At 42.9% G+C, this 27,812-nt stretch overlaps 1 protein-coding gene across 3 annotated transcripts in view; it reads left to right on the top strand.

The window, feature by feature from the left end:
- ERCC6L2 (ERCC excision repair 6 like 2) overlaps positions 1–27,812 on the top strand; it is a 1,058,011-nt gene that overhangs the window by 805,433 nt on the left and 224,766 nt on the right. For all 3 annotated transcript variants that reach the window (XM_069227916.1, XM_069227908.1, XM_069227899.1), the window contains one exon: positions 1,701–1,855. In XM_069227916.1, the coding sequence (XP_069084017.1) occupies positions 1,701–1,855 (155 nt within the window). The remainder of the gene's footprint in view (positions 1–1,700; positions 1,856–27,812) is intronic.

Here is a 27,812-nt window from a genome sequence, read left to right as displayed (position 1 = left end):
ACACTGGGTAAGCAAAACCTAGAAATTGTGAAATCTTATCCCTTCTTAGGGAAAATAGTGCGCGGGAACCTTAGAGATGTTGCCCATATTGCCTCAAATAAATCAAAGGCCGAATGTCAGGCAAGAGGTTTGGGGGCCCTTTATACAGCCACAGGGAGAAGGTATTTCTCATATCTTTTATCTGCATATCGAGTCAAAATTCCGGCATCCCTACTATATGGGGTGGTACTCATAGATATTGCTAAATGGGGGTTCCTGGATCAGTCCAAAGGAAAAATTCTTAGAGAACTAATGTCTGTTAATATGGCAGCCTCTGTGGCGGCATTAAGGTTGGAAATGGGGCTTAGAAGTGCGTATGTTCAAGGATTAGCGGGGGTTATTCGGTTAGCCGCTTCAATTCTAAAGAGCGAGGAAAACACCATAAGATCATTATTAAAGAAAGAATTCTTCTTAGACAATAGCAAGATCAAATATGCCTTTTGTAAGAACTTCACCAATGCCCTGGAAAGATTGGAGCTATATTGCAGCTAGGTCCTGGAACTTTCTCCATTGCATCTGAGAGTGATTTTGAAGAAAGCAAAGTGGGCTTTGAGCTTCCGCCTAGACTTGGAGAGCTGTGAAAAAAAAAGTTATTAATACTCTAGTAATAACAAAATCACAACTTTACTTCACTTGGAATATCCCTCATAGTGTTAGATGCTTTTGGACGATGCTTCGCCAGGGATTGCTTCCTTTGAACACACTACTGGCGAAATGGCACGGAACAGCAAAAGAGTGTAACTTCTGTCTGGTGGAATTTCAAGACCTAGTCCACGTATTATTTGTCTGTCCATCTCTTGCTTTATTTCGGCGTAAATGGCTAAAATATATGTGTCCAGCTCTCTCTGTTGTCGGTGCCTCAGTTCCTCCGAGCCCTGTATGATCCTCCTAACAAAAGATTCTGTTTTAAAATATTCAATTTTTTCAAATGTTTTTTAAACTTATTTTAAGAGCACTCGCCGAATGGCAAGTCAGGTGGCAAGGTCTATTAACATGACTATTTCTTCAACTCGCTTGTAATAATATTATTATGGTGGGGCTGAGAAAGCAAGCCCCCTCACTATATAACGAGAAAAGAAGACTTGACTTTGGCCCATGAAAATGTTGTTTTTTTACACATGTATTTATCATCAATATTATGATTAGAGAGGTTCTGTTTTAAGACAGTCGGTGCTGGAATTTTTTTGGTATTCCTCCCTTTTACATACTGTCCTCTACTTATACTTTGCCACCCTACATCTTGCAGCTATATATAGTGGGGATTGTTTTTAAAGTCTTAATATTTTTGTATTTTCTGTTATTTTAATTGCACTGAGGGGAGCATCCGCATTTTTTCTTTCTTTTTTCTCCTTTCACTTTTTGCACTGTTTACATGAGTATTGAGCATGTAATTACAAGGTTGGAAAAACATTGCGGAGCGTTTTGATACAAATTGTATTGTATAAATTTATTTTTTGTATCCAATTTGATTTTAGGTGTAAATAGCAATAGAGACTAATGTTTGGTTATAGTGTGCATTTTTTTTATTATGTGGACCTCAGTTGAGTTCCAAATCATAAATAAAATAAAATTGAATTGAATTGAAATGCTGCTTTCAACCTACTCGTACATGCGTTATGTACCTAAATGGATGTTCGTTTTTTTCTTTCTTCATTTATCAGATGGTGTTCAGGAAGTTGCTTACATTCATTCAAACCAAAATGTTGTGGGTTCAAGCAAGGCTGAAAATCACATGAGCAGGCGGGCTGTTCGAGATGTCTTTGAATTGAAGCAGTTCTCCCAGTTCCCTGCTAACGTTGCTGTGAATATTTCCCAGGTAAGATGGGATGGTACTTTTTGGTGAGATTCCTTTTCAGTTGGGTATCAGGTGGTAGAAGGTTGGTGAAATTATCCCTGAAGTTCATTTTGTCTTGCATTTGATCAGTTCGCCCCATTTTCGCTGTTTAGCTCGCCGTCCAGTTAATGGCACAACTCTTCATGCAGTAACTACATGACTCAGGTGTCCTGAACCACAGTTTGTGGAAAAGTGCAACACTTTAGGTTCCCGATCTCCATTCTGACTGGCATGTATGGAGCTTTTGTAGTGTTGGTGATACATGACTTCTTTTTTATGTTTTTATTTATGTTTATTATCAAATTACAAATAGAACTGATGCAGTGCAAAGTATCGTAAGTAGGAGAAGGGGAGAGGTCCATAGGACACACAATATACCAAGTGAAATAAAGTTTAACAAAAAGGGAGAGGAGTAATACTAACAAAAATGGACTGCAAAGATATTGTCAGAAGTAGGGGCATTACAATTCCTCATTTTCGAGCATATCGTTCCACCCCAATCCAAAGGAGCCTAGTGTGAGTGCACAGTAGCTGGGTTACTTTAAGCCAAGAGTGTCAGTTCACAAAAGCCCCAACTGTTTTGTTTTCCAGGGATCGCTCAATGGGCAGAACAAGAAATCATAAAAGGCTCGGCAACAACAAATGTTCTAGCGGTAGAAAGTTAAACAATATCATTTAAAATGTTAAGAAAAACTGTAACTATCTTGGCCATGACATTGTTTTTAGAGCCAGAAGCATGAACCTTACATGAAGGGAAGACAGTGGAAAGGAGGTGAGGATGAAGGAGTAGGAGGGAAGAGGTATATCTACATAACAGAACATGAACAATCAAACAAGCAAATTATTAGTGATCGCAACTCTCTGTCCTAGTTTGGGATGACAAACACAGCAAGCTGTCTGCCTGATATATACATTCATACAGCTATCTGTACATACATATAATTGTAGGGAATACCGCTTCTCATGTTTATTAGATAAATGCCTTATTACGCCTTTGTATGCACTGGACATTGGCATCTAGGAATGGTGACCTGATCTTGAGGTGGACCTCTGCCCTGCCTTATTCTGCACTTTATGTATAAGTTGTTCATATGAAGCAACCTTATACATCTCAGTCAACCATTCTTCACCTGTGGGTACATGTGGAGAGTGCCAGTGCTGGAGAATGCTGAGTTTAGCTGCAGCGAGTGATGTGGATAATAGAAATTGCTTGTGGGTTGTCACGGAAGGCAAATCAGTAGTGGTATAAAATCAACTGGCATGGCATGGGCGTGGCTATGGCTAAAGATTTGATGAGAGTGACTCCTAGGTCTGTCAATAACCTAAACATGTCTGGGCAGTTGTGTAATATATGAATGGTGTTGCAGTGTAGTTGCCTGCATCTCCAACAGTTCGAGTGATGTAAGCCCATCTTCCTTAGTTTTGTGGGAATCCAGTATGAATCTTGGATCAGCTTGAACATTCAAAATTTAATTTGGGATTCCCTCACTTCTCGGTCTAGGTTCTCAAGAATCTCTGCCCATTCTTCTACAGTGTAGTTCTTTTCCAGCAATTCTTTCTATTTGACTTGTAGCCCTGCTTTTTGGGGCCGAGAGTAGAGATGTTGTAGCTGCACATTTGACATCACTTTATATGTTGTCCCCATGGCTGGAGATTTGCTACAGTTGGGGAGGCCTGTATGTCCCATGACGGTGCTCTGAGCCTGCTGCGGAGACAGTGGCAGAGTTGCATGTATTAAAGTTCAAAAATAAAGGGGCCCTCATTGAATTCTAGGGAGTAAGACAGGGGAATAACAAAGAAGACCAACAAAAAACAACCCTCCCCAAGATATTAGGGAAACACTGTATCGTCATTCCATATTATTTTCTAATGCATACACATATTTTCATTTATTGAGACAAAAAATTCCATTAACAAAATATAAATCTTTTAGTTACAGTTATATTTATTCAGTATATTAAAGATCACAAAGTGCAAAATAAAATTCATCACTGTCTCCCCTTAGTACTCACAGTCAAAAGCCAGTACATTCATACCCCACACACTCCCAGTCATACCATATAATAAAAATCTTTTAAGCGTATGTACATCAACATTGTCCAACACTGCATGCAACATAATCATTTAGATAGCAGTCCAAGGTGGATCATTTTTGAAAATATTTGGAACATGAAGGGAACAGATAGTAACCCATATCGCAAAATGAGAGAGGTTTATAGCATATACACTGTGAACACTGTTGAAGAGGGGCTTGCTGACAGAACACCATGGGAGAATGGAATATAATATTTTCAATCCTGCTCCCGATCTCTAGAAAAAGGCTGACGTTTACAATTTTTTACAATTTGTGGTTTAATGGTGAATGAGTTAGAGATTATCTAGCACAATATAGGCTACTTTTGTTTTGAAGCGATAGATGGGGTTCTAGGAATTCATTTCAAATGAAGAGTCGTTGACATTATCTGTGAGAAGCTCTCCTTTAGATGGCTGTCCTACTTGAGGTGCAGGAAGATTGAGGTTCCAGGCTTTGCTATCAATCACATGATTTGATTAGGGTGCTCGTTTATAACAAGTATTCAAAGGAGTTAAGGCATTTATTAATGTGTTTTTAAATCTGTGATTAGTATATAGAGGGCAACCCATTGCTAGGCATTAAGACAAACATAATATAACCTCTGCAGTGGCTCCTTATGACAATGCATGAGAGAGTACTATAAGAAGTTAAATGGAGGTCTTACTATTGAGGAGAATGTATCACATTTATGAATCGAATTTGGATATGGGGGTTGATACAGGTTTTTTCAAATTTGTCCCTTTGCAGGAATATTGAATATGGAGTATAGACTGAAGAAAACCTCATTTCAAAAGCGATGTTTATTGGAGTGTAATTTGCCCGGCACCCTGTATTATTGTGATTATTCTAAATAGGTAATGACCTCAGCATAGAAGGTTTTTTTATTACTTTGAGTTATGTTTGGCTTTTAGATAAACTAATGACTCATAGGTTTTTTGCAATTTTCTGTTTCATTTTGTTATGTAAAGTGGATGAGATTAGGTAACCCTTGGGTGTCCTGATGGGAGCACATTTGGTTTGCTTAATGTTATGCTATTTGGAGCCTGGTGTTTTCACTAGATTAGAATTAATATATCCGTTGGGGAGATGGATTTGGAGATGGATTTTGGTATGTATAAGATACATTTATAAAGAGATGGTGGCATGCCACGTTGTTCCCTATAACTCTGATGTCGCCTGGAGTGCAATCTCATAAAGTAGGTTAAAAACTATAATCTTCAATGTGGGTTTGGCCTATACTATTCTCCATATGTTATCCTTCTTGGTTATGGTGCACTAGGGTATATTGTTGAAGGGACTATATGAGGATTTATGTTCACTTGGTGATCTATTCTCTGAGGTGAATACATAAGTGGTTGCAGGAGATTACTATTTTGTAACTTTGCAGATATGTACCTATTGTTTTTTGTTTATTTTAACTTATTGCTTTTAGGTAATTTGTATCACAGTCCTAGCCATCCTCCTGATTATATCTTGGTCTTTGTGCCCTGAGAAAGGTGTATGTCGTTGGCCGTATGACACCGAAACAACTGTTGGCACGTAATGAACATGATTATGTAAATAACTAGAGGACACCAACTGAAGTCAGAACAGGTTTAAAAAGGACATGTATAATAGATAACTAGGGAGGTGTAAATTATAACAACACAATGTAATTGGTCATCAAGATAAGAATATATTATTTACATTTGGATGAAATATTGTAATACATATGAACTTGATAAGAATATGATACTTTTTCATTACTAATAATAATACATTTTTTGTCAGACACTGTTGATGTGCATGTGGTTAAACAACATTTATGATATGGTATAAATATATTTGTGAGGTATTGTGTGAGGTATGAATGTATTTGGCTTCTTAAGATGGGAAATATCTGTGAGTAATATGGGGAGACTGTGAAGCTGTTGTGTTATATTGATTTGTTTAGCGCACTAAACTCCCAGGAGAGTATCAGGCGCTTGGATGTGTGTAGTTTTGTGGTCCCCAATGTGCTTATATGAAGAGCCGAGTCTTCAGCTTCTTGTGGGTCTCAAGAAGTGAGGAGGAGGCTCTGATATGTAGAGGGAGTTCATTCCACGTCTTGGGTGTGATGTAAGACAGTGAGCAACCTTCAGTTTTGATCTTGCTGATGGGGGAATGTGTGAGAGTGAGGCAGACCGTAGGTGTCTGGTGGGTTGGTGAAAGTGTATGTGGCTTTTCAGGTATTTTGGTCCTGTGTGGCGTAGGGCTTTGTATGTGTGCATGAGATGTTTGAATTTACTGAACTTGTGAATGAGGAGCAAGTAATGCTTCCTGAGGTGAGATGTGATGTGGGTGTGGCATGGGAGGTCCAGTATGAGTCTTGCAGCAGTGTTCTGGATGGTCTGAAGTCTGTGTGTGAGTTGTTTGGAGATTCCCGCATAGAGGATGTTGCCGTAGTTATGCCTGCTAGTGATGAGTGCTTTCCTGAAGGTCCATCTGGTGTTCTGAGACCATCTGAACATTTATCGCAACATGCATAGGAGTTAGAAGTAGAAGGTGCACACTGCATTGACTTGAGCCATCATGCTGCGCTTGTCATCTAGGATGATCCCTAGATTTCTTGTGTGGCCTGTGGGTGTGGGTGTTGGTCCTGGCTCTGGTGGCCACCAGGTTGAGTCCAGCTCTTGTTGCTGAAGAGCAGTACTTCCATCTTGTCAGAGTTGAGCTGCAGGCAGTTGATTTGCATCCAGTCTGCTACATGATCATGCAGTTGGTAAAGTTAGGTCTGGCGATTATTATTTTGTCTGTCAGGGAGAGGATAAGTTGGGTGTCATTAGAGTAGGAAATAACGGTGATGTCTTTTGATTGGTTGATGTTGGTGAGTGGTGTCATGTATATGTTGAAAAGGGTGGGGCTGAGGAATGATCCCTCTGGGGCTCCGCATATCAATTTCTTGGTCTCTGATGTGAAGGATGGCAGCCTGACCCCCTGGGTTCTTCCTGTGAGAAAGGAACAGATCCATTTGAGAGCGGATCCTTGTATAACAATCTTGCAGAGTTTTCTGATGAGGGTGTTAAGGAAGACAGTGTGATAAGGTGCAGAGAGTTCAAGCAAGATGAAGGCTGGTGTTTCTCCCTGGTCCAGGATGATTCAAATGTTATCAGTGGCTGCAATGAGATGAAATGACATTTTGTATTTTGCACTTTGTGATCTGTACCCTACAGAATAAGTATAAATGTAACTGAAAGAATTATATTTTATTGTGGTTTGATAATGGAATTTAGGCTCAATAAATGAAAATATGTTTATACATTAGAAAATAATATTTTAGGGCGGTAGGGTTTTTGTGGTCTTCTGTGGAACTGTATGTATTTCCACTTTTGATGTGTGGAGATACATGACTTTTTAGCCAGATGCGTGACTTCTTTCACAGTCACTTAATTCCATTAATTCCTAGCCGTACTTGACATTTTAAGATATTCTTCAGGAAATGGAGGTAGCCTTTTTGTTGCCAGTTGATTGAGAAGGTGCCTGGATGTTGAAATTGCAGTTTTGACCATCACAGCTCTCCAAATTCCATTTTGGTAGTCACATTTCGGGAGTAAAATTCATTTGATCTGTGCCTGTGTTTATCCAGGAATCTTCCTTTGAAAATATATAGATGTACGTGATACTAGCTTAATCTTTCGAAATACAACCAGTCCAGAGTGTGTATCTCTCTTATTAGCCATATCTTATGTACCCAATTCATGAGGGCCTGCCCGTAAGAATCCAATTTTCTATGGAAAAGGTGAGGAAATGTATTACTGTATGACATTTTTGTCATAATTGTAATTCTCATGTCTTATTCAGTTCCAGATATAAAAATGGGAAACTGGGTAAAAAATGGATTTAGTACAGTACGTCCTTTCCAGGCATTAGTATAATATCCCAAGGAGAATGCCTCCATCCTGATATAATCAGGACATCAGTTTTTCATTAATATTTTAATTTGGTATGTTGGTTTTAATTTTGGCTATAGGGCTTTCCCAAGTGCCTTACCATTTTCATGCTGTTTCTGACATTTCCTTCAAAATTATATTTAAACAGAGTACTTTAACTTATGTGCGCTTTGTTTCACTAATACCATATTTTCACAAACACATTCTCTTACAGTTTTAAGTGGAGAAATGGGAAAATGTGAAAATGTTGCAGTGTGTGATATTCTTAGCAACAGGTTTCCATTTATTTTCTGATGTGTCTGAGCAGTGTTTTGAAGAAGTGGGATGAAGAAGGTGGGGCTGGGACATAAAATGGGCGCGATCTAATAGTTTTCTCTAAGAAACATTTGCAAAAGGAAAGTTTATGAAGCTAATGGCTAGACTGATACATGTGCAATGGAATTCTGTGCTGAGCAAATTCATGAACTTGGTCGTTCTGGACAAAGCATGATCGAAATCGGCAGAATAATTTACTTTTTCATTTATATAACACCTTCCTCCTGGGTCATAAGCAATTAAACAAATGGCAAGGTACATTTAATAGTAAGTGGCAACCTGGTTACTCAGTTGGAATAAAATAGCGCTTTAGGGCCTGGAACAACGATGTATCCGCAGTATTACTTCATTCCAGAGCCTCAAAGAGGACGCTGTGACATTGCGTTACAGCGCCAGCATGTGTCAGGCAGGTACAGTTGGTTTTAGGTCTGCGAGGGATCGGTAGAAATACATCCATATATTTGTTTGGCTAGGACTCAGCCCTGGCAGACCCTGACCCATTTTAAGCACTGAAAGGCGTTTTTGTTTTTTTACCCAAACAGATGTTCCTTGTATAGTAGCTGAGTTGTCCTAAGGGCTTTGAGAGGGCTAGTGGAACACACAACCCCACCTAAATTACTTAGTCCTCCTCTTTGCATGCAGTTATCCCTGCTTACGTCTCTTTGGAGCAAAGGAGAGCGGTTGGCAGTCATATTCTCAGGCAGTCATGTTTGTGATCTGCCTTATGTTGAAGTATTTGCTAATGTAGGTACTAAAACATTTTCATTTGTGTACAGGTCTGCTCCCACTGTATAAATTCTGTAGCAAATAGGTTCTAGGGGCAATTTGATTTGATTTTGTTTTTTATAGCGCTCGATTGCCAGAGGGCGCCTTGTCGCTTGCACTGTTACAGAGAGGAGGGAGGGTGAAAAACAGAGTATGCTGATCTAATGGGTGAAAAGCCAGGTCTTCAGAGCCTTTCTGAATATCAGCAAATCGGAGCAGCTCTTTAGGTATAGGGAAAGAGAATTCCAGAGATGGACTGTTTAAAAAAAGAAGCTCCTACCTCCCCATGATACCCATTTGACCCTGGGCATCACAAGGTTCCTGGCTTCTGTCGATCTCAGCTTTCGGGAAGGTTTGTACCAGATAAACCTATCGTGAGCATATTTGGGGGCAATATTACAAGTAGCCTGAGGGCTTTGAATTCTGTTCTCCTAGCTACATGAAGCCAGTGAAGCTTTTTAATGGCTTGAGCAGCAGATTGATATTTTGGAATATTCATCACAAGCCAAGCTGCTATATTCTGACGCATCTGCAGTTTGAGGAGGAGGCTTTTCTTTATACCCAGAAAAAAGGCATTGCCGTAGTCCAAATCGGATAATACAAGTGTAGTAATCACCATCTTTAATGAGTCCGGTGGAATGAAACAGCAAGTTTTTCTGATTATCTTTAAAACATAGGAAGTGGAAGAGGCTAGCATATTGATCTGATGTTAAAAATTTAGCTTTTTTTTAAATATCAGTCCCAAGTTCTTGACTTTATGCATAGGTGAAGAGGTGATCCCATTTCCTTGGGCCACCAGTTAGGAGTCCAGGATGAGGTATTGTTCCCTAGTAGGAGAATCTCAGTTTTGTGAGAGTTCAGTTTGAGACAGTTCCTGTTCATCCAGCTCTTGATTTGTGTCATACGAGAGCTGAATTTATCAGTAGTGGTATCTGGATTTGTGGAGACTGAGACCACTATTTGTGTATCATCGGCATGTGAGATCACAGAGAAGCCGAAGGGTCTGATGAGTTTCGCTAATGAAGTAATGTAAAGATTTTACAAGGTGGGACTCAGTGAAGATCCTTGCGGCACACCAATCCGGCAAGGCGGTCAGTCAGAATTGCATGATTGACATTGCCAAACGCCACCAAGAGGTCCAGTAAAATCAGTGCAGCCTTGCCGCCTTCTTCCAGTGTAGATATCCTTTTCTCAGATGCAGCTGTAAGTGGCGTTTCGGTAATGTGGAGTTTTCTAAACTCGTATTGGCCGTTATCTAGCAGATTATTGATGTCAATAAACATAATTAATTCCATTTTCAAAGCCCTTTCTAATATCTTGTCAGGGAAGGGGAGTCTTGAAATTGGTTGATAGTTGCAAGCTTTATTAGGATCCAGATGAGGTTTCTTTAACAGAGGTAAAATAGAGACCTTTTTCCACTCCTGGGGGAAATAGCCTTTATTAATTATTTTGTTAAAAATGATGGTCAAATGGCTACCTAAAGTATCCGGAACAAGTTGTGTTATCAGAAATCTAATGGTGATCCTGACCTCGTGGCTATTACCATTTTAGAAACCTGTTCCATGCTAAGTACTGAGAATTTGTCAAAGGTTGAAGTTAGGGGATGCTATTCATTATCTGTCAAGGAAGTCGGTAGCAAGTGATTGGAACACATCAAACACTTCTTTGGCTAGTGTGAAAAAATCAGCTGTCAAGCTGAAGAAAGCTTGGGTACAGTTATCATTTCTGGCTTCAATTTGGACAGATTCTTTATAATATTGAACACTTCTCTTGCCTAATCCTTAGACTGCAGGAGTCTATTAGAGAAATATTTGTTTTTTTCTTCTAAAATAATTTTTTTATACATTACAATATATTGTTTATAAATAACCTTCTCTTGGGTATCATAATTAGCTCTTCATGCTCGTTCTTTCTTCCTACAGTCTTGTTTTTGTACTCTGAGTTTCTCATTAAACCAGGGTTCGGAAGGTTTTTTCTTGTGATTGGAATTTTTTTTTTGAGAAGCTAGAGTATCGATTGCCTTACCTATCCGTTCCAAAAAGCACTTAACCAGATCATCAGGATTGGAACTGGAACAGTTCTTAATTTCAGCTCGAGATTCTGATAAAAATTGAGTGAAGGGCAGGTGGACTTATGTTTTTTCCAGTTTCTACCTGTGGTGCTCTGGAAAGTTTTATCCTTGGTGGCAGAACATGAGGGTATATTAAGATTGAAAATTATGGCATAATGGTCAGACCAAGTTAACAGAAGATTTTTTTTTAACCTGAATATGTCTGTGTGGCATCATCAGTGGTGTGAAGCACTACATAAATTACACAATCCGATCCAATATAACGCAATAAAATGCAAACTCAGCCAACAACTGTGACTAGTAGTGGGCTGCGGTGATCACTATTCTTGAAATAGGTCGGGGTGATAGAAGCTGGCACAGTGTTATGGACCACATGGAGAACAGTGCTGATCAATAGCCCACATGCCTTCATAGTTAATATCATCTAATTTCTGTGTGCCCATAGGTTTCTGATGGCTTCCTTTAACTGCAGATGCGTCACTTTTGATTTCTCGCCATTTTTTATTCTCTCCAGGTACCAGACTGGATCTGGAGCGTTCTAGCAACTGATCCGATGCCCTGGTAGGTGGCACCATCAAGCACAGCAGTGGGTTTACAGCCTTATGTATGTGCGCTGGCATCCTTGGAGATGCATTCTGGCTGTGGCTACGGTCTCGTTTGCCTTGCCACCACTGCCACTTCAAGCCCAGATCATCCTGAATGTGCCTGATTGGGGGAGGATTGTGGTACTCCAACCTGCTGTGCCTTAACATCTGCCCTCCATTCCATCTACCTCTTGGTTAGGACCTCCTTTCTCAGCAGCCAGCTTTATCTGTTGGATCCAAAGAGGGATCGTAGTTTTTACATGCATTGGACTAGGAGCATTGGGAGAATGTCGAATTTTTTGTTGGATTCGCACTTTCTGAGAATGGTAGGGCAGTTCGGAAATTAACTTTGTCCAGATGGATCATCTTGTGCATTAAAATGTGTTATGCCTTGGCCACGAAGGAGCCTCCTGAGTGTCTTTGCACTCATTTCACGAGAGCCATGGCATCACTATGGCAATAGCAATAGGCGTTCCGATGTTGGACATATGCCAGGCTGTCGCATGGGCATCCATCCACATTTTCACCAGGCATTACTTTGTCGATATCCAAGTCTGTATGGCCGTTTCGTTAGCTTTGTCCTGCAGGACATTCTGGTTCAAGTTCACTTTTCAGTCCCTCGACTTTTTGAGAGTTACTGCTTTGCTACCTTTTCAAAAGGTGAGGAACCTGAGCTTACAAGTATCCATGTGAAGAGGAAGATACAAGTATCTTTCTAACTGCAGATTCCTTACCTCCTGCCCTCATACTTATTCTACTGAGTAGACTTTTATGGTACTAAAAAAGTTCCTAACTTAGATAACTTAGGTTTTACACACTGTCATGCTTACAGTCCGTCACGGTTGATCCTCATCTGAGCGTGTGCAAAGCATTTAAAGGAAAACAGATGTCAGTGTTTAGGTATTGCACCTAAATACGGCTTCCAGAGGTGGTGCACAGCCACCATGTAATCTGATGGTGTCACCTATAGACACACTGGAGCCATTGCGAAACCATCCAATATCTAGTCTGGAGCCAGGGTGGGGAGGGATTCAGAAGGTGAGGAATGAATTTGTGATTAGATACAGTATTTACCAGAAAAATCCTTTCAGAATGTAAGTGACTTTTTCTTAACACTAAAAGTTTGCAAGTCAAAGGTGGCCTACTGTAAGCACATTTGTGAATCAGATATCGGTTCTAGGAGGGATGATCAGGCAAAAGAAAATCTCAGCTGTGTAACTGATGGTTGTATGCATAGCCCAAATGAAGGTGAACACGCAGTGACCAGGTATAGATAGATGTCACAATAGGTAGGTGTGTGGTAGGTATGTCACTGTTTGAATCAACAGCCAGGAATTATAACTTGGTTATGTCTGGGACAGAGTGCCCTGGTTTGCACAATGGGGTGTTGAAGGATCCACTTTCATGGATAATGTGTCATAGACATTTTTGTGTATTTTCACAGCAAGCAATATTTCTGTACCTCCCGCAAATGCTTTTCAGAGGCACTCATGGGGGGCCTGGTGCAATTGTTCATGTTATCACTGTGGTTGGTGTTTCTTTATTCTAGTTACACATAGTAAATTGCTGTTGTGAGTGTTTTTGTGTATTGTGCAACCACTTAAACAGATCCTCTCTATTCAGTTGGGAGAATAGAATTTGGTAGGTTTGGTGCTATGAGTCTTCACACAAGAGATAGATGGTTTCCTGTTCCTAACTGAATTGTTTCCTGATATCTTAATCCTGAACAGAAAGAACAGACCAGTGTTTGCCCATGTTAAAAATAGTTTAAAAAACATTTTAAAATGGTAAAATAGTGTTGAAAACACAGTGTATGTTGCCCACAAATCAATGCAAATATCAAGCTGCGTCTCAGAATCTTAGTTACATCTGAGAGCATGCTTCTTCTGATTCTGCGGTGGTTCACACAGAGGTGAAAAGTTACGATAATTAAGATGCCACAGAGCCACACCTCCAGATAAAGGAAGCAGTATGTACAGAGATGCCTCCAGATAAAGGAATTGCATGCATTGATGCAGCAGGAAAAAGAGTTGCAATGGGTGCAGGAACTTTGTGTCATATTGTAAATTCTCAGGTTCTCCTGAGCCACTAAGATTGTGTTTAATGGAAATGCATGTTCTCCTCTAGCTTATCCTATAATAATATTGGAAATAGAGTGTAAAAATTGTGGCTGTATCTAAAATTATTTCATGTGGAGGCAAACATTACTTTCTGATGGATACGTCTAACCGCAGATTCCTCACCATTAGAATATTCCCAAGCTCCAGGCTGGAACTGTAGGACTTTTAAATATGGCCCCTGTGTGCTGGTAGGTGGCTTTGTGGAAATCTGCGCCACCCAAACACACTGATGTCAGTTCCTTTCATGCCTCTTCTTTGTACACAGATCTGGAGTTAGCTTCTAACGTTTTCTTGTCAGTTGATGAGTTGTTTCTTGCAAGATTTCTATTGAGTGTGCAAGAGAGCACTTCTCTTTCTAAAACTACATGGTTTAAGCTTTGTTGGGACTGTTCAAACAGGCATTCGTGACTGCTCCCCATGAGGTGTGACTCTGGTGTTGGCCACATTTTATTTCATTCCATCATCTGCAAGGTTTTGAGCATATTGCATCATACCAGCTTCAGTAATGAAATATTCACAAATTGCATATCTGTCTAGGACAAGTTGTTTTGTATTTTTTGTATTTCAATGAATTTAATAATAGATATGCGTCTTTGAAAATATGTCTGTTTAAGATGTTTGGACTGGGTGACTTATGAATGAACTAAGGTTACTGTTGGTTGTGATTTTATAGAACAGTAATTAATTATGCTATTTTTGTATTTTATGATTAACAATTATTAACAGTTTTGAATAGTTTCAAAAATAAAAGATATGCATAAAGTGAATATCTGGGTGTGTGTCCACACCCTGAGTGATTCATTTGGCCAAAGGGGATTTCTTTTTGCTCTCTGACAAATGATTCCAAGTCGTCAAGGAGTGTGTCCTGATACATCTGAAGGTGATCCAGGAGTGTGAAGCACAGCAGGAAGTCACATAAGACCTTCTCTTGCTGAAAGTCAAAGGTGTTTCCTGCACTTGGGACCTCACCCGTGACAGGACTTTGTAGAGGTTTGGTAGGACCAAACCCACTCCCAAGTATGACTTGGAAAAGATGAAAAAAAAACTAAATTCAGGTAGAAATGGAAAGAATAGAGAAACAAAAGAAGGACTTATATTTCTCCTCCAGAATATGATCCCAGAGTGAGAAAGAGGTGAGTGCTACTGGGAGAAATGAGAGGAAGACCGCTGAGAGTGAGAAAGGCTGAGGGAGACAAAACCACATGTCCCAGGAGAAAAGCACCACGACCCAGGAACCCAGGTACAGCGGGAAATCGCTAGTCAAAGGATACATCCAACTGAGCAGAGGCCTATCTCAGAGCCCCTGCACCCCTTTAGCACTTCGAGGAGAGATGGCTGGCCCCCACCACTCCTAGAGAAGTGTGGCTTACCCTGTTGGGTGCATGGTTGCGTGTCTGGTGATGGGGTGGAGATAAGGGTGGAGATGCAGAGTATAGTTGAGCCGTAAAAAACTAACCGAGAAGAAAAAACTCGGATTCCACAGAAGAGAAGGCTGAAGGACATTATTTTCTACACTGATGAATGGCGAGTGTAAATAAAACGAAAAAGTAAGAAAAAGGTTTTGGAAAAGGACAGAGACAGTTAATTTTGTTTGTGGTTTTTTTTGTGCGTTTACACCTAAATAGTTGAAAGCATTTTATATTATTTTGGACCTTAAAGGGATCACAAAAGAGTCTGACAAAAAGTCATTATAAAACAGGAAAAAAATGAGAGCGACCTTAGAGAAGAAATCTTAACTCCCTATCTCAATCAGAGAACTGATAAATGTCTAATTTGGTAAGAAGGACCTTTGCGGAAAGAGAGGACTCCCAAGAATGACTTAAAGGCGAGATTAACCAAAGGAAGAGATAGAAAAAAAGAAAACTTTTGCGACAGCACTGAAGAATTGTGTAGGAAGGTGCATACTTAACTATATTCCATTCTCTACTCCCAAGGGTCTCCAGTCTGATGATGACAACATCTGTGGAAACACAGTCAGGTGGATGAAAAAAGACTGAGTCTACTTAAAGGTGGTCAGTCCAGTAACATGGAACAAAATGAAAGGAATTTAAGTTAAGCTTCAAAACGTGAACCAGTGCCTACCCTGCTCACAAGAGCTAAGTCTTTAGCTAAGACCAAGTCCAAAAAGAATTGTAAGAAATCCAAGGGGGCCGAATCCCACCCTTGCACTCTCCTCCTGAGAAGTTGCGAAGACATCACGGTGCCCCTCAGTCTCGTTCTCAGTCCCAAACCAAGGAGCTGGTTTCATAGCTGATCATGATTCACCCTTAATTTCCACGTCCATCAGCGATGCAACAACAGGATTAGGCATTTAAGGAGGCCATGCTTTGAATTTTTAGCACTCTGCCCTTAGCCTCTGCTGTGCATTTTGGCCCAACAGATCTGCAGATGACTCCCATTGGGTGACTACTGACTTATGCTTCGGGTTCAGATCCAACTTCAGAGCCAACACCACACCCAGCACTACATCCCACGCCAATTCCTGCCATGTCAATGCCAGCCTCTACTTCACCGATGCCAGAGGAGGATGCCAGTCCCTTTAACCTGTCTTATTTTGAACCAAGTCCATTTCAACCTCAGCCAAAGTCACTCTCCACAGCAGTTCCGACACAGTTCAGAACAGTTCTGACGTGGTCACACCCAGTTGTCCCTCTGGTAAAACAGTACCTTTGCCTAGGAACTGCCCTCCAGTGCTTCAACAATATTTCGGATCTAACTCTCACCAGAGTCAATTAGCTTTTGGTGATGTTGGTGATGAAATTTCTATATATCATGATAATTACAATTTTTATTTGGCTCTACTAGAGGAAAGTGGATTGGGCACTTCCTCTGACAAGAGTGTGGGTTCTTCCACAGAAGAGTCAGTCTTATTATCCACAGTAATCAGATGAGCGGCAGATGTTCTTGGTGAAAATCAACTTCCTCACTGAGGTTTTACAGCCTAAAAGACCTCACCTTAACTATTGCTCCCGTTCAGTGGAGCACTTACAGTAGCCTCAGGATGCTTGGGCTAAACCGTGCTCCTGCACTCCGCCACAGACCCGAACCGAGTGGCCCTGCCTTCCTGATACATAACCCTACTCCTGAGAGCCTGATAGTTCAGGCATCTAGTAGCATGGTTAATCCCATTTCTTTCCCTACTACTGACCCAGACAGAGGGTTGAAAAGAACTGAGGCATTCAGATAGAGGATGTTCTTATCAGTGAACCTCACCATTAGTTCAGTCAGCATCAGCTATTTGCTGGTTAGGTACCCCTATGTGTTATGTGACATGGTTGGTGAGATCTTGCCAGCAGTTCAGGAGGAATTCCTCTCTAATTTGGCGCAAATCATTCAAGATTACTAGGCTGTTGTAAAGTCGGGCTGGACATGAACTATTAAGACAGAGCGGTCTGAACTAGTGTGGCCTCCTGTGCCCCGCATGAATGAGATCTACAGGTCTTTTGCATGATGTTTAAGTGTCGCTCATTAAATCTGCCTTTTGACCAGTCTCCTCTATTTGCCGAGAATGTTGACACCACCCTCAAGCGGTTTGAAAAAAGTAAAACCATTCTGCACTCCCTCAGTCTTTCCACACCCACAAGATAGTATCCACAACAATTTCGCTCCATTCAAGGCATCGGTGGGGGCTTTGCTTACAGGTTGTGTCAGAGTTTGCCACCCCAACAACAGGTGCCCCAGTCCTTTCGGGGTTGAACAGGGGATCCAGCAGGCTTCATCCAGGCCCACAGAGTCAGCGATCCTACCAGACTTCAGTCTCTCCAGCCACTTTAGTTTGCCAGTTGCAGCACATGACTGCATTGTGGGAGGCAGAAATAGTCATATTCTCCATCGGTGGCAGACTATAACATCCGACAGGTGGGTTCTGCATATAGTTCAACAGGGCTATTCCTTTCCATCCCTCCACCTCATCCGCCTACATCGGAATGGCTTCTGAGGAACATTGGTCCATTTTGCTGCAGGAAGTGCTGACTGCTTTAGCAAAAGGAACCATAGAGAGAATTCTAGCATCAAAAATTGGAGGAGTACTTTTGTTCTTGTTGAAATGGGAGGAAGCCTTTGTTCTATTTTGGATCCCCACTATCTTAATTGTTTCCTGCGAAAGGACAAATTCTGGACTCTCACAGGGGGCGGATAGTAGTAATGGACCCACAGAGCGCCCATTTCTATATTCACATCCTGCAGTCCCACAGGCACTACCTACAGTTCATTGGGGGTCAGAACATTTCCAGTCTACCATATTCCTTTTCAGCCTCACCAGTGCCCCTTGGGTGTTCACAAAAGTGATTGTGGTAGCCGTAGCATACCTTCGGACGTCAGGGGTACTGGTCATCCCCTTACTCATGACAGCTGTTGAAAGCAGGCTCACCACAATTAGTTGTGGATGACCTCCAGACAATGGTGAACCTCCTCACATTGTTGGGGTTAAGGGTCAACATGCCGTAGTCCCACTTGATTCCTTCACAGAGGCTTCATTTCATCCAAGCCATGCTGCATATGGTGCATTTTCTGGCCTTCCCTCTGGATCAACAAGTTCAAGATATTCAGGCCATGCTCCAAATAGTTTATCTTTTACCTGGGTCTCAGAGAGGTGATTCTTGGGCTTTTCCATGTTTGGCCATCTGCATCCTACTTGTGAAGATTGCATAAGTGGGCTCTGCAGTGGGATCTGAAGTGTCATTGGTCCCAGTACCAGACCCTGTCAGAGTCTATCAGGTTTCAGAGGAGACTGCAAAAAATCTGGAGTGGTGGCTGCTCGATCACAACCTGTCCAGCGACAGGTCTCCCTTTCATACTCAAAGGTGACAGATGCATCGCTACTGGACTGGTGAGGTCATCTGGGAGAATCAGAGGTCTCTGGTCTTCGGTGGAAACTCAGTTCCATATAAATCTGTTGGAATTACGGGACATTCGCCTGGCATGGATTGCCTTCCTGCCATTCGTCAAGGGAAGGCCGGTGCAGGTTCTTGTGGACAACACCACCGCCATGTGGTACTGCAACAAGTAGAGTGGAGTGAATTACTAAGTCCCAAGCCAAGACGCTCAGCTCCTCTGAAGCTAGCTGGAGCATCAGGGCATCTCACAGATCAGATTGTGAACTACCAGACCAGAGGATCTTTAAATGCCGGGGGAACAAACTTATCTCACGTTACCTGGCAGATTGCATCCTGAGGTGGCGCAGGACTTCTTTCAATGGTGAGGAGAGTTCTGGCTAGACCTTATCACCACCGTCGAGAACTGGCAGTGTCAAACATCTGTGCATTTCAGTTCCCAAAAATGCTTTGTTTATGAGATGCATTCAGGCAACAGTGGGACACGTGACTTCTGTATTTCCACAACTGCCTATGGTGCTCTGAGTTCTGAAGAAGATTAGGAAAAACCCAGCCCAAGTTATCCCAGTAGTTCTGGATTGGGCCAGGAAGGTGCAGTACTTGGAACGTCTGGGCATGGGCATTTATTCTCCAATCAGAATACTGCTTTCAGAGGATCTTCTGTTGCAACAGCAGGGTAGGGTTCTGCCTCTGAGCCAGCACCGTGTATAGAGGATTAGCACTTCAGTTGTCATGTCTGCGTTTGATCTACCTCCTGAGGTTGTAGACTTTATCCTCACAGACTGGCATCCCTCTACGAAATGTATTTATTCGGAGTGCTGGGACAAACTTATGTCCTGGTGTGGAGTCTGCAGCACAGACCCCCTACAAGCCATGTTTTATATTTGGCCCTGCGAGGTCTTGCAAAGGGCACCATTAAAGGAAAGGTTATTTGTCATCCCATTTAGCCTTTTTGAGTTTGTTGAACCGACTGTTCTTGTTTAAATACATGTTGTGATGCAGTTCATCTAAGGTGTGCTGCACATGTTCCCTCTCAAACCTTTTTTAGACACTGCATTGAGATCTTCCTCATGTATTCGCTGTTCGAGCCAATGCACAGCTGTTCTTTGCGTCTTCTGACCCTCAAAATCATCTGCTTCCTTGTGATCACTTCAGCTTGTCGCGTGAGTGAGCTCATTGGTGTTGGGGACCAGGCCTGCCTTTTTGCATACATTTGTGACGCATTGTCACATTGCGCAATACCATCACCCTAACAGCCTTCTTTGTCCCCATCACCCCCTCGGAAGAGGAGGAGAGAATTCATCCACTGGACCCCAAAAGAGGCTTAAGCTTTTACAGCGAGTGCAGCAAAGATCATAGGGTGGACCATCAGCTTTTTTAAGGTTCACTGAGTTGAGGAAAGGGTAAGGCAGTTGCAGAAAACGACTTTGTCAAGTTGTATAGTCCTCAGCATTAAGACCTGCTATGTATTGGGCAAGAAGCAGCCTCTGGAAGGACTAAGGACTCCTTCCTCCTGGGCCAAGTCTGCTACCACTGCATTGGAAAACGGAATGCCAGTTCTTGAAATTTGACATGCACAATAAGGGCACCTGTGTATGCGCGCACAGAGTACTATTTCCTTGACAGCGAAGTCCAACGGGACAGGCATTTCACCCATTCAATACTGCTGTCCTTTTTGGTCTGAGCCTATTCCATAGACTTGCCGCCTTTAGGAGGTGCAGCTTTGGTATTTATTCTAGAGATGTTATCTGCTGTTAGAAATTTTCTTCAGAAGAACATGGTACTTACCTATGGTAACACTCTTTCTGGTGGACACACTGTCTACAAATATCTCACTGCCATTCCACGTCCCTGTTGTATGGAATGGGCTTGCACACAGGGTTGGCACCTTTATGGGGCTCTACTCATCACTTCCGGGCAGAACCAGATTGAGATAGAACTGCATGATGCCACCTAGTGGCAAATGGGAGCACTGCTTTGAAAACTTCACCAGAGGAATATTCTAAAGATTAGGGGTCTGCGATTAGATAGAGTATCCAAGTGAAATTATGTCATATGTTTCTAAGCAGAATTAGAGTAAATCTTCTCTTATAGACAAACAGCCCCAAAATGTAAGGTACCTGAAGTAAAGAAAGAAAATTAGAAATGTTAGTACACTTAAGGAAAGAAAATCAGGCAGTATCTCAGACTAAGTACTCAATCATAACACCCATAGAAGTCACTCCAAGTTTCATCATATGTGCTCTATTCTTTACATTTAGCATACGTTATATGCTTAACATTTAGATAACAATAGGCTTTTGATCCACTTCTCTACAGAATGGAAGTTCTTAGATTTCAGTATAATTTCAGGATCTGTTTCTTGGCAACCACAAATTTACAAAAGTCAAGGTTGTTTATAGATGTTACACAACTAGGAACGGGATCGCTCTTGGATTCTGTATATTACCACAATCAACCCTATCCAGAGTCTCATAATAAAAACAAATGACTTTGCCACAGTTCCAGAAGATGTGAAATGTTTCTCTCTCATCCATGCAATACAACCAACAAATTTTGGAAACCTTCAAACAAACGTTTTCTGTACACGCAGGTGTCTAGTTCAACCTTTATAGTTATATGTATTGTTAAGTTCAGGCCCCTTTTATATGCTATGTTGCTACAATATGCCTTTCTCTCCTGCCTGGAGACAAATTCACCGGACCATATATTTCTAAATGCATTCATATTCTTCAAGACCCCACTCCCAGTGGAATTAAGCATTTTGCTGCTTCTTGCTCCAGGCAGCCAGTTGCCTTTCATTAGCGGACATTTATAAACCTCTCCTTGAATCACCTTTGCAAGTATTGAACAATATTTTGAAATAGCGCTTAATACTTCCACACCTTTCTGAAGCACCCAACGCTTATACATATAGAATACTTTACATTTCACAATAGACTAAGGAATGCTTACTGTGGCCCACATTTCCAGAAAATCATGTAGTTATTCATTTTCAAAGACAAATTCCAACAGTGATTTTTCTTTCTGGCTACATTAAACATTCCTTTTTACTTTTAAGTGTTTCTTCCATATAGAAGTGGATAGCGGCACTGAAGGGAAAATCTCCTCAAGTTATATATATTTTTAATTAAAAGCAAGGACTTTAAAAAAAAATGATTTCTTGTCTTTTATTCTGTGCCTACATTTTCAGATCCTTAGTGTTTTCACTCCTGAAACTATCAATTACCTGAATATAGGCAAAGGGTCTGTAGTTTTTCTTAATTTAAATAACTCAAAAACTTAGACCAATTCATCGTTGTTGTACCATTCCATAAAAAGTATCATGAAAAGCTATCAGTCGAATTAAAAAGGATTTTATCCTCCTTTTTGAGGTGGTGAGCGGATGTACCTACTATGTATTTGGTGAAGTTTACATTTCCATCTTAACCGTTCATCAGCAATTTAAACTCATGTTCCCACATCTGCAGTCATCCCTGAATTCTTTGATTAACTTTTACTAATTAAATTGTATTAATCTTTTAAGATCTCTAATTAAGGTATAACATAAATACTAGTTAGCATCTTTGACCCATTTCATGTTCCTTCTTTAAAAGCTCCACTAAGGGTGTGTGTGTCTAAGATGGCAGCCAAGTAGGAGGTCTTCCACACCGCTTTGCCACCTAGGCTTGTCAGCCAGTCGTCAAAGCCTTCATTCAGCAGGGAACAATCCCTGAAAAAAGGAGAGCCCATACCTGGCTACCGTTTACGGTCTAACACTGCTCCTACAGATGTTTTATGCAGCCCCACTGCTGCGGCTGCACTCCTAAAGTGGCAGTTGTTGAAAAGATGACAAGCAAAGCACACCAGCCTGACAGTGGCTAAACCACATAGCGTAGCCGCATCAGGTCCCTGCACCCTTGCTACTTGGAGAAAAACAAGTGGGCCGCAACGCAGCACCATGATCCTGTCGCTATGCATTGCGGCCTGCCTTCAAGGCCAGCGGGAAGCCACAAGAGCCCCAAGACAGGCTGGAGGGTGAGAGGGAACAGTTGGGAACAGCTGCATTATGCCCTGAGGGACCCTGCGAGGCGCGATAGGGGACCGCTTCTTATACTGCCCAGCTCCATTATGCCAGAAAAAAGTCCCAGGCAGTGCCAACGGCCGCAGCCTAGATTGCCAGGGCCACACAGGCACCCCCCTGAGAGATTCTGGGCCTCCTGCAACCCTCTTGCTGCCATTCAAAAACGCAGGCCTGGAGTAGACTAGATCACCCGCCCACCACCAAGAGGTACTACTTAGAGAAGGACTGGAGGGATCACGGTCCACTACCAAATCGCTGCGAAGACCTGCAGGACTTCTCCCTTCAGTCCTGAACAAAGGGAACGCAGGGCCTCTCAACATCCAGCAGGCAGCCACAGGTCAGTTAACTCGGCGAGGAAAGAATTGTTGAGCGAAAAGGGTAGGAACAGTTGCCACCCATTCTTGCACTGTGCCAATCCACACTGGCAATGCACCATCATCCAGTCCCTCTCTGATCTTCAGATGCACCAATATGAACTGCTGGACTGATCTGAAGCCCCTTTCGGCCAGAGCCCATGGGCGACTCCCCTTACACTAACCCACCCCAGTGTCTATTACTTCAGAGGTACTAATGGCTGCTCATGGGGGTAAACAAAGACCCCACCTTGAGGGATATGTGCTCTAAGGCATCAGCCAAAAAACAGAATTGCTGCACAACCCACTGGTAGGTGATCACCTGCCAAAAGGTGCCATATTGCGGACCATGGACTTGGAGTGCCCAGAATCTCCCATCACCTGCTCCTTTATAGACTGCACTATAGGACGACTTTGCCACCCTGAGGGAAGAGTTGGCTGCAGATATCAAAGAAGTCAAACAAGAGATTGCTAACCTTGGCTAGCGAGTGGCAAAGCCAGAAGATAGCAGCAACGCTAAGGAAGAAGAACTTGACAATCACAGGCGCTCAACTTTTAGAGCTTCAAGAGCAAAACCTCGACCTCGGAACTTAGCTGGAAGACCTAGAAAACAGGTCACTCAGCTTCAACATCAGAATTAAAGGAGCCCCGTCATTGTGGAGAAAGGTGACATGGAAGGCTATGTTGCCGAATTCTTCAAGTATCTTCTCCCTAACCTGACAGAAGTAGACAATATATTAGAGCACACACAGAGTGGGCCACAGAGCCAGTTCCCCTGGCATGACCGAAGACATATTGACCTGTCTTCATTACTCTAAACAGAGAAAGGCTCTTGTGGGTGCAGCTCAAAATTAAGGTCCTGTTCTTTTTGAGGGCACTAAGGTGAGCTGTACCAAGATGTGTAACCCATCTCGCTCTGGCGTTGCTGTTTCTTCAGAAAAGTCAGTACCTTTCTACTTGAACCGGACGTCAAATACAAATGGGGACACCCCTTCCTACACATCTTATCGCACCCCCATATAATGACTTTGACCTACCCTACAACATACACGCCACCCCTAAGCCAAAGACCTTCAAGCCTACAGTGGCTGAAAGCCACCAAACATGCCCTGCGCTACTGCAACAAGAGACTACAGGGGAGCAGGAGCACTGATCCTCCATGTTAGATGATTCCTTAGCCTCGCACTGACCTACCCTGGAGAGACAATACAGATCTCAGTGCCAGATCTGCAGATTACCGATGTTCTTCTATCAAACAGGATCCTGCAGAGCTAAAGTGCCTGAGATGGAGTGTGACTCAACACTTTACCCATCAACACAGATCCCACTACAGTAGTTACTGCAGTTTCTGACCTGGGAATTCCCTAGTTGTTTATTATCACCCTTCTCTGGCACCCCAAGTGATTTCACCAGAAAAACGCATAATTACAGCCTACATAAACTCTCAACAGTGATTGTATCCCAAACCACCAGGACCAGTCCCTAAGATATCCTCCTTCCAGGCCTCATGATCAAGGTACTAAGCCTCAGTGTTAGAGGGCTAAACTCCCTGGCAAAGTTCCTAGCCATACTAACCATGCCATTGGATTCCAAGTACGATTCCAAACTCCCCTACTCAGGAAGGACTGGAGGAGACTGTGGTCTAAATGGGTTCCTGCCCAATACCTCTACTCAAGACCCAGCAAGACAGCAGGAATTGACATCCTCCTAGCCAGCAAATTCTGAGGACACATACAAATTGCCCCTGGCAGGCACCCTGGGGCAGCTTCTCTCCCTTCAGATTGAGTTGGGGGCATACATATTAACTTGGCCACTGTCTAAGTGCCTAACGACCGCCAAGAACAGTTCACCTCTGCAGCCCCCAGTTAGGTTCTCTTAACCTTTGATAAAGATCTCCAAATGGGGGGAGATTTGAACTTGGTACAACACCCCAACTTGACAGATCCTCCCAAAGAACTAGGCAAACAGAGGCATTTCTTATTAAGGTAGTGCAGTGGCTGCGAGAAATGGTACTCACTGTTGTCTGGCAATCCCACTACCCATGACCAAAACGTACGCTTTCTTCTATGCTTCTTACCTGATGTTTGCGAGACTTGACTATTTTCTTGCATCCCTCCAGATCCTAGCCACAACCCCGCAGATAGAAAAAGGAGTTTCTGTGCTGTAAACCACCCATTGATACTTATCTCTTTCAAGCACCCCCAACTTTCCACACTCAGTCTACCATGGAGACTCAATACCAGACTCCTCACATATGACTCCATCAGAAGGGAAGTCTGAGATGCCATTCAGCAATATCTACAATTCAGTAACACACCGGAGACCCCAGTCCCACTGCTTTGGGAAACCCTGAAGGCAGTGATTAAAGGGCTACTCTAGCCCTCTCAGCTCAACACAACAAGACTAGGAAAGCTAAACTGGTGGACTTGGAGGTACAGGTACAAGCCCTGGAAGAGGAACATACACGAATGGCGGCTCACAGCACCCGTAGTGAGCTAAACAATTCAGGGCACTAGATATCGACAAGGCAGAATGCGATCTTCTGTATACCAAGCAAAAATATAACGCTGGGAGCAATAAAGCAGAGTGGCCCCTAGCATGGAAACTTCAAGCCAAAGTTCGATACCCCAGGCTTTTATGGTTGGGTAAAATAGCTGTCAAAATGACATCCCAGATCATCTATGTCATGCAGATCTTGCCCTTCCGACCATCTCCCCACACCCTGGCCACACTGCAACAGCTAACTGAGAGTTTCATTTGGGAAGGCAAAAGACTACGAATGGCAAAGAGGAGAGCATACCTAGCCAAAGCAGATGGGATTCTGAGCATGCTGCACCTCTACAATTATCATGCTGCAGGTTGTATGGTAGAATGGACCAGACCACTCACAGAAAAGCACTGGTGCTTTTTCAGTCAGGCTCTGGCGAGGATCCACATAAAAAATAGTCTGGTTCCCTAAAAAAACACAACCAAACAGGAGTCTACCTCTTGCTCTCTAATAGAGACAACGGCCAGACAGGAGTCTACCTCTTCCTCTCTAATAGAGACAACGAGCCGCAGATTCCATACCTTAGAATTCTCCACAGGCGCCAGACTGGATCTGGAAAAAATCTTCAGCAGCACCTCTGTGCGTCAGTAGAGAGTGATGTGTCACTCCGTATCAGTGTCATCCTATGATATGACATAGACGGAGTCCATATAAACTCACCCCCCATCCGGTGACGGAATAATGTCAGTTTCTTCTTTCCCACACAACAACGCGGATTCGGAAAAGTGGTTACCTCTGGCCAATTTTTTTTTTTTGTCCTTCCCTTTCGGCGGTTTTCGTTGTTGGAACAGTGTTCATGTCTTCTGTCTTTAAGTCTTGTGGGTCCTGTGCTTTACAAATGTTGATCATGGACCCCCACTCTATCCTTATGTAGTGCTTAGGCACCCACCACAATACCGAAAATTGCTGCGCCTGTCAACAGTTGAGGCCAAAGGCGTTGCGGGAGAGACAGATGAAATTCCTGTCGGCACGGGTGTCTCAGTCTTCACAGGACTCTTGTAGACGTCCCATTCCTTCTTCCAAGGCTCCTTCGAGCAACCGTTCTAGACTTCGATGCCTCCAGATCCTGTGACTTCTCACAGTAAGCGTTACCCACGGTTGAAGTTCCATCCTCCTCTAGCTTCACCGCCCACTTGGCTCCTCCCGTTCCTCCGAGGACCAGTCTGTGCAGGAGTCGACCCAGTGTCTCCTGCTTTATTCCAGTGCCAGAGCAACTCTGGTCCAGATGCGTGACTATTTCTCGTCCTTGCATGCTGTTTTTTGGCCTACTTCTCTCTCTGGAGCACCTTTGGGCCCACAAGGAGGTGGTGGGTGCCCCAACAGGATCCTCACTGGGGGCTTGACTCAGACTCCAGAGTCAGATTGGTGCTGATGCACAGCCTCCTACGGCTTCCACCTTCCGCACCTGTCTCCTCCCTTACAGCTCCAGTTTTGGCATCCAGTTCTGACTTGCCGTCTTTGACGGTGGTGGCTCCTGTGACCGCGCTCAACGCCCCGATTGTTGTACCCCTGGAGTTGGACGACTCCCCTTCTGATGTCAAGGTCTCTCCCTCCTGACATCGGTTGACCCCTACGCCAGGAGCAGCGCAGTTGCAGTCAGCTGCTCTTCAATCTGTGCTGTCTTTTGGGGGCTCACCTTCCAGTTCTTCCATCAGAGGGACCTGGTTTCCATTCTCAGCCTCCCAATTCTGATGTCATTCCACTTTATCAATCAAATTGGTTATTTGACTTGGCCAGTGCTAGCGGCCTAGACTCCTTGCCGGCTTCTAGCCTCCTGTCATCCCCTAGGTTGGCTTTAGAGGCTAGCTCTGCTCATGCAGACATGTTAAAGTGTGTGCCGGAAGTATTACACTTACAACTTCCTTTTCTGCAATTTTCCACGGATCCTTTGCTTGATGTCTTCCATCCTGACCAGTCTTCTATGGAGCCGGTCCTTCATTATTGTGAAGCTCTTTAAGATATCCTCTTGGGAGTTTGGACCCAACCAGTTCCTGGTCCCCCTGTGGAGCGCTCTTTCTTTCATAGACACAGGCCAGCCCCGGAGGATCCATCTTGCCTCCGTCAGGCATCCAACTACTCAATAGTAATCTGCTTTGGCTGCACACAGTTTTGTGCAGGTTACTCCTGTCCCGCCAGAGTGAGAAGCCATAAAGTTGGACACTTCTGGTAGGCCGATTTTCACTTCATCGAGTTCTGCCTTGTGTTCAATCAGTACTTGCTCGCTTCTCCCACGTTTTGTGGGACTCATTAGAACGCATTTTGCCTTCTCTGCCTGACGAGGCTAGAAATGCTCTGACACCTTTTGT

The sequence above is a fragment of the Pleurodeles waltl genome, chromosome 1_1 (genome assembly GCF_031143425.1).
Source record: "Pleurodeles waltl isolate 20211129_DDA chromosome 1_1, aPleWal1.hap1.20221129, whole genome shotgun sequence".
Taxonomy (NCBI): Eukaryota; Metazoa; Chordata; class Amphibia; order Caudata; family Salamandridae; genus Pleurodeles; species Pleurodeles waltl.
This window is presented reverse-complemented; position numbering and strand designations above follow the sequence as displayed.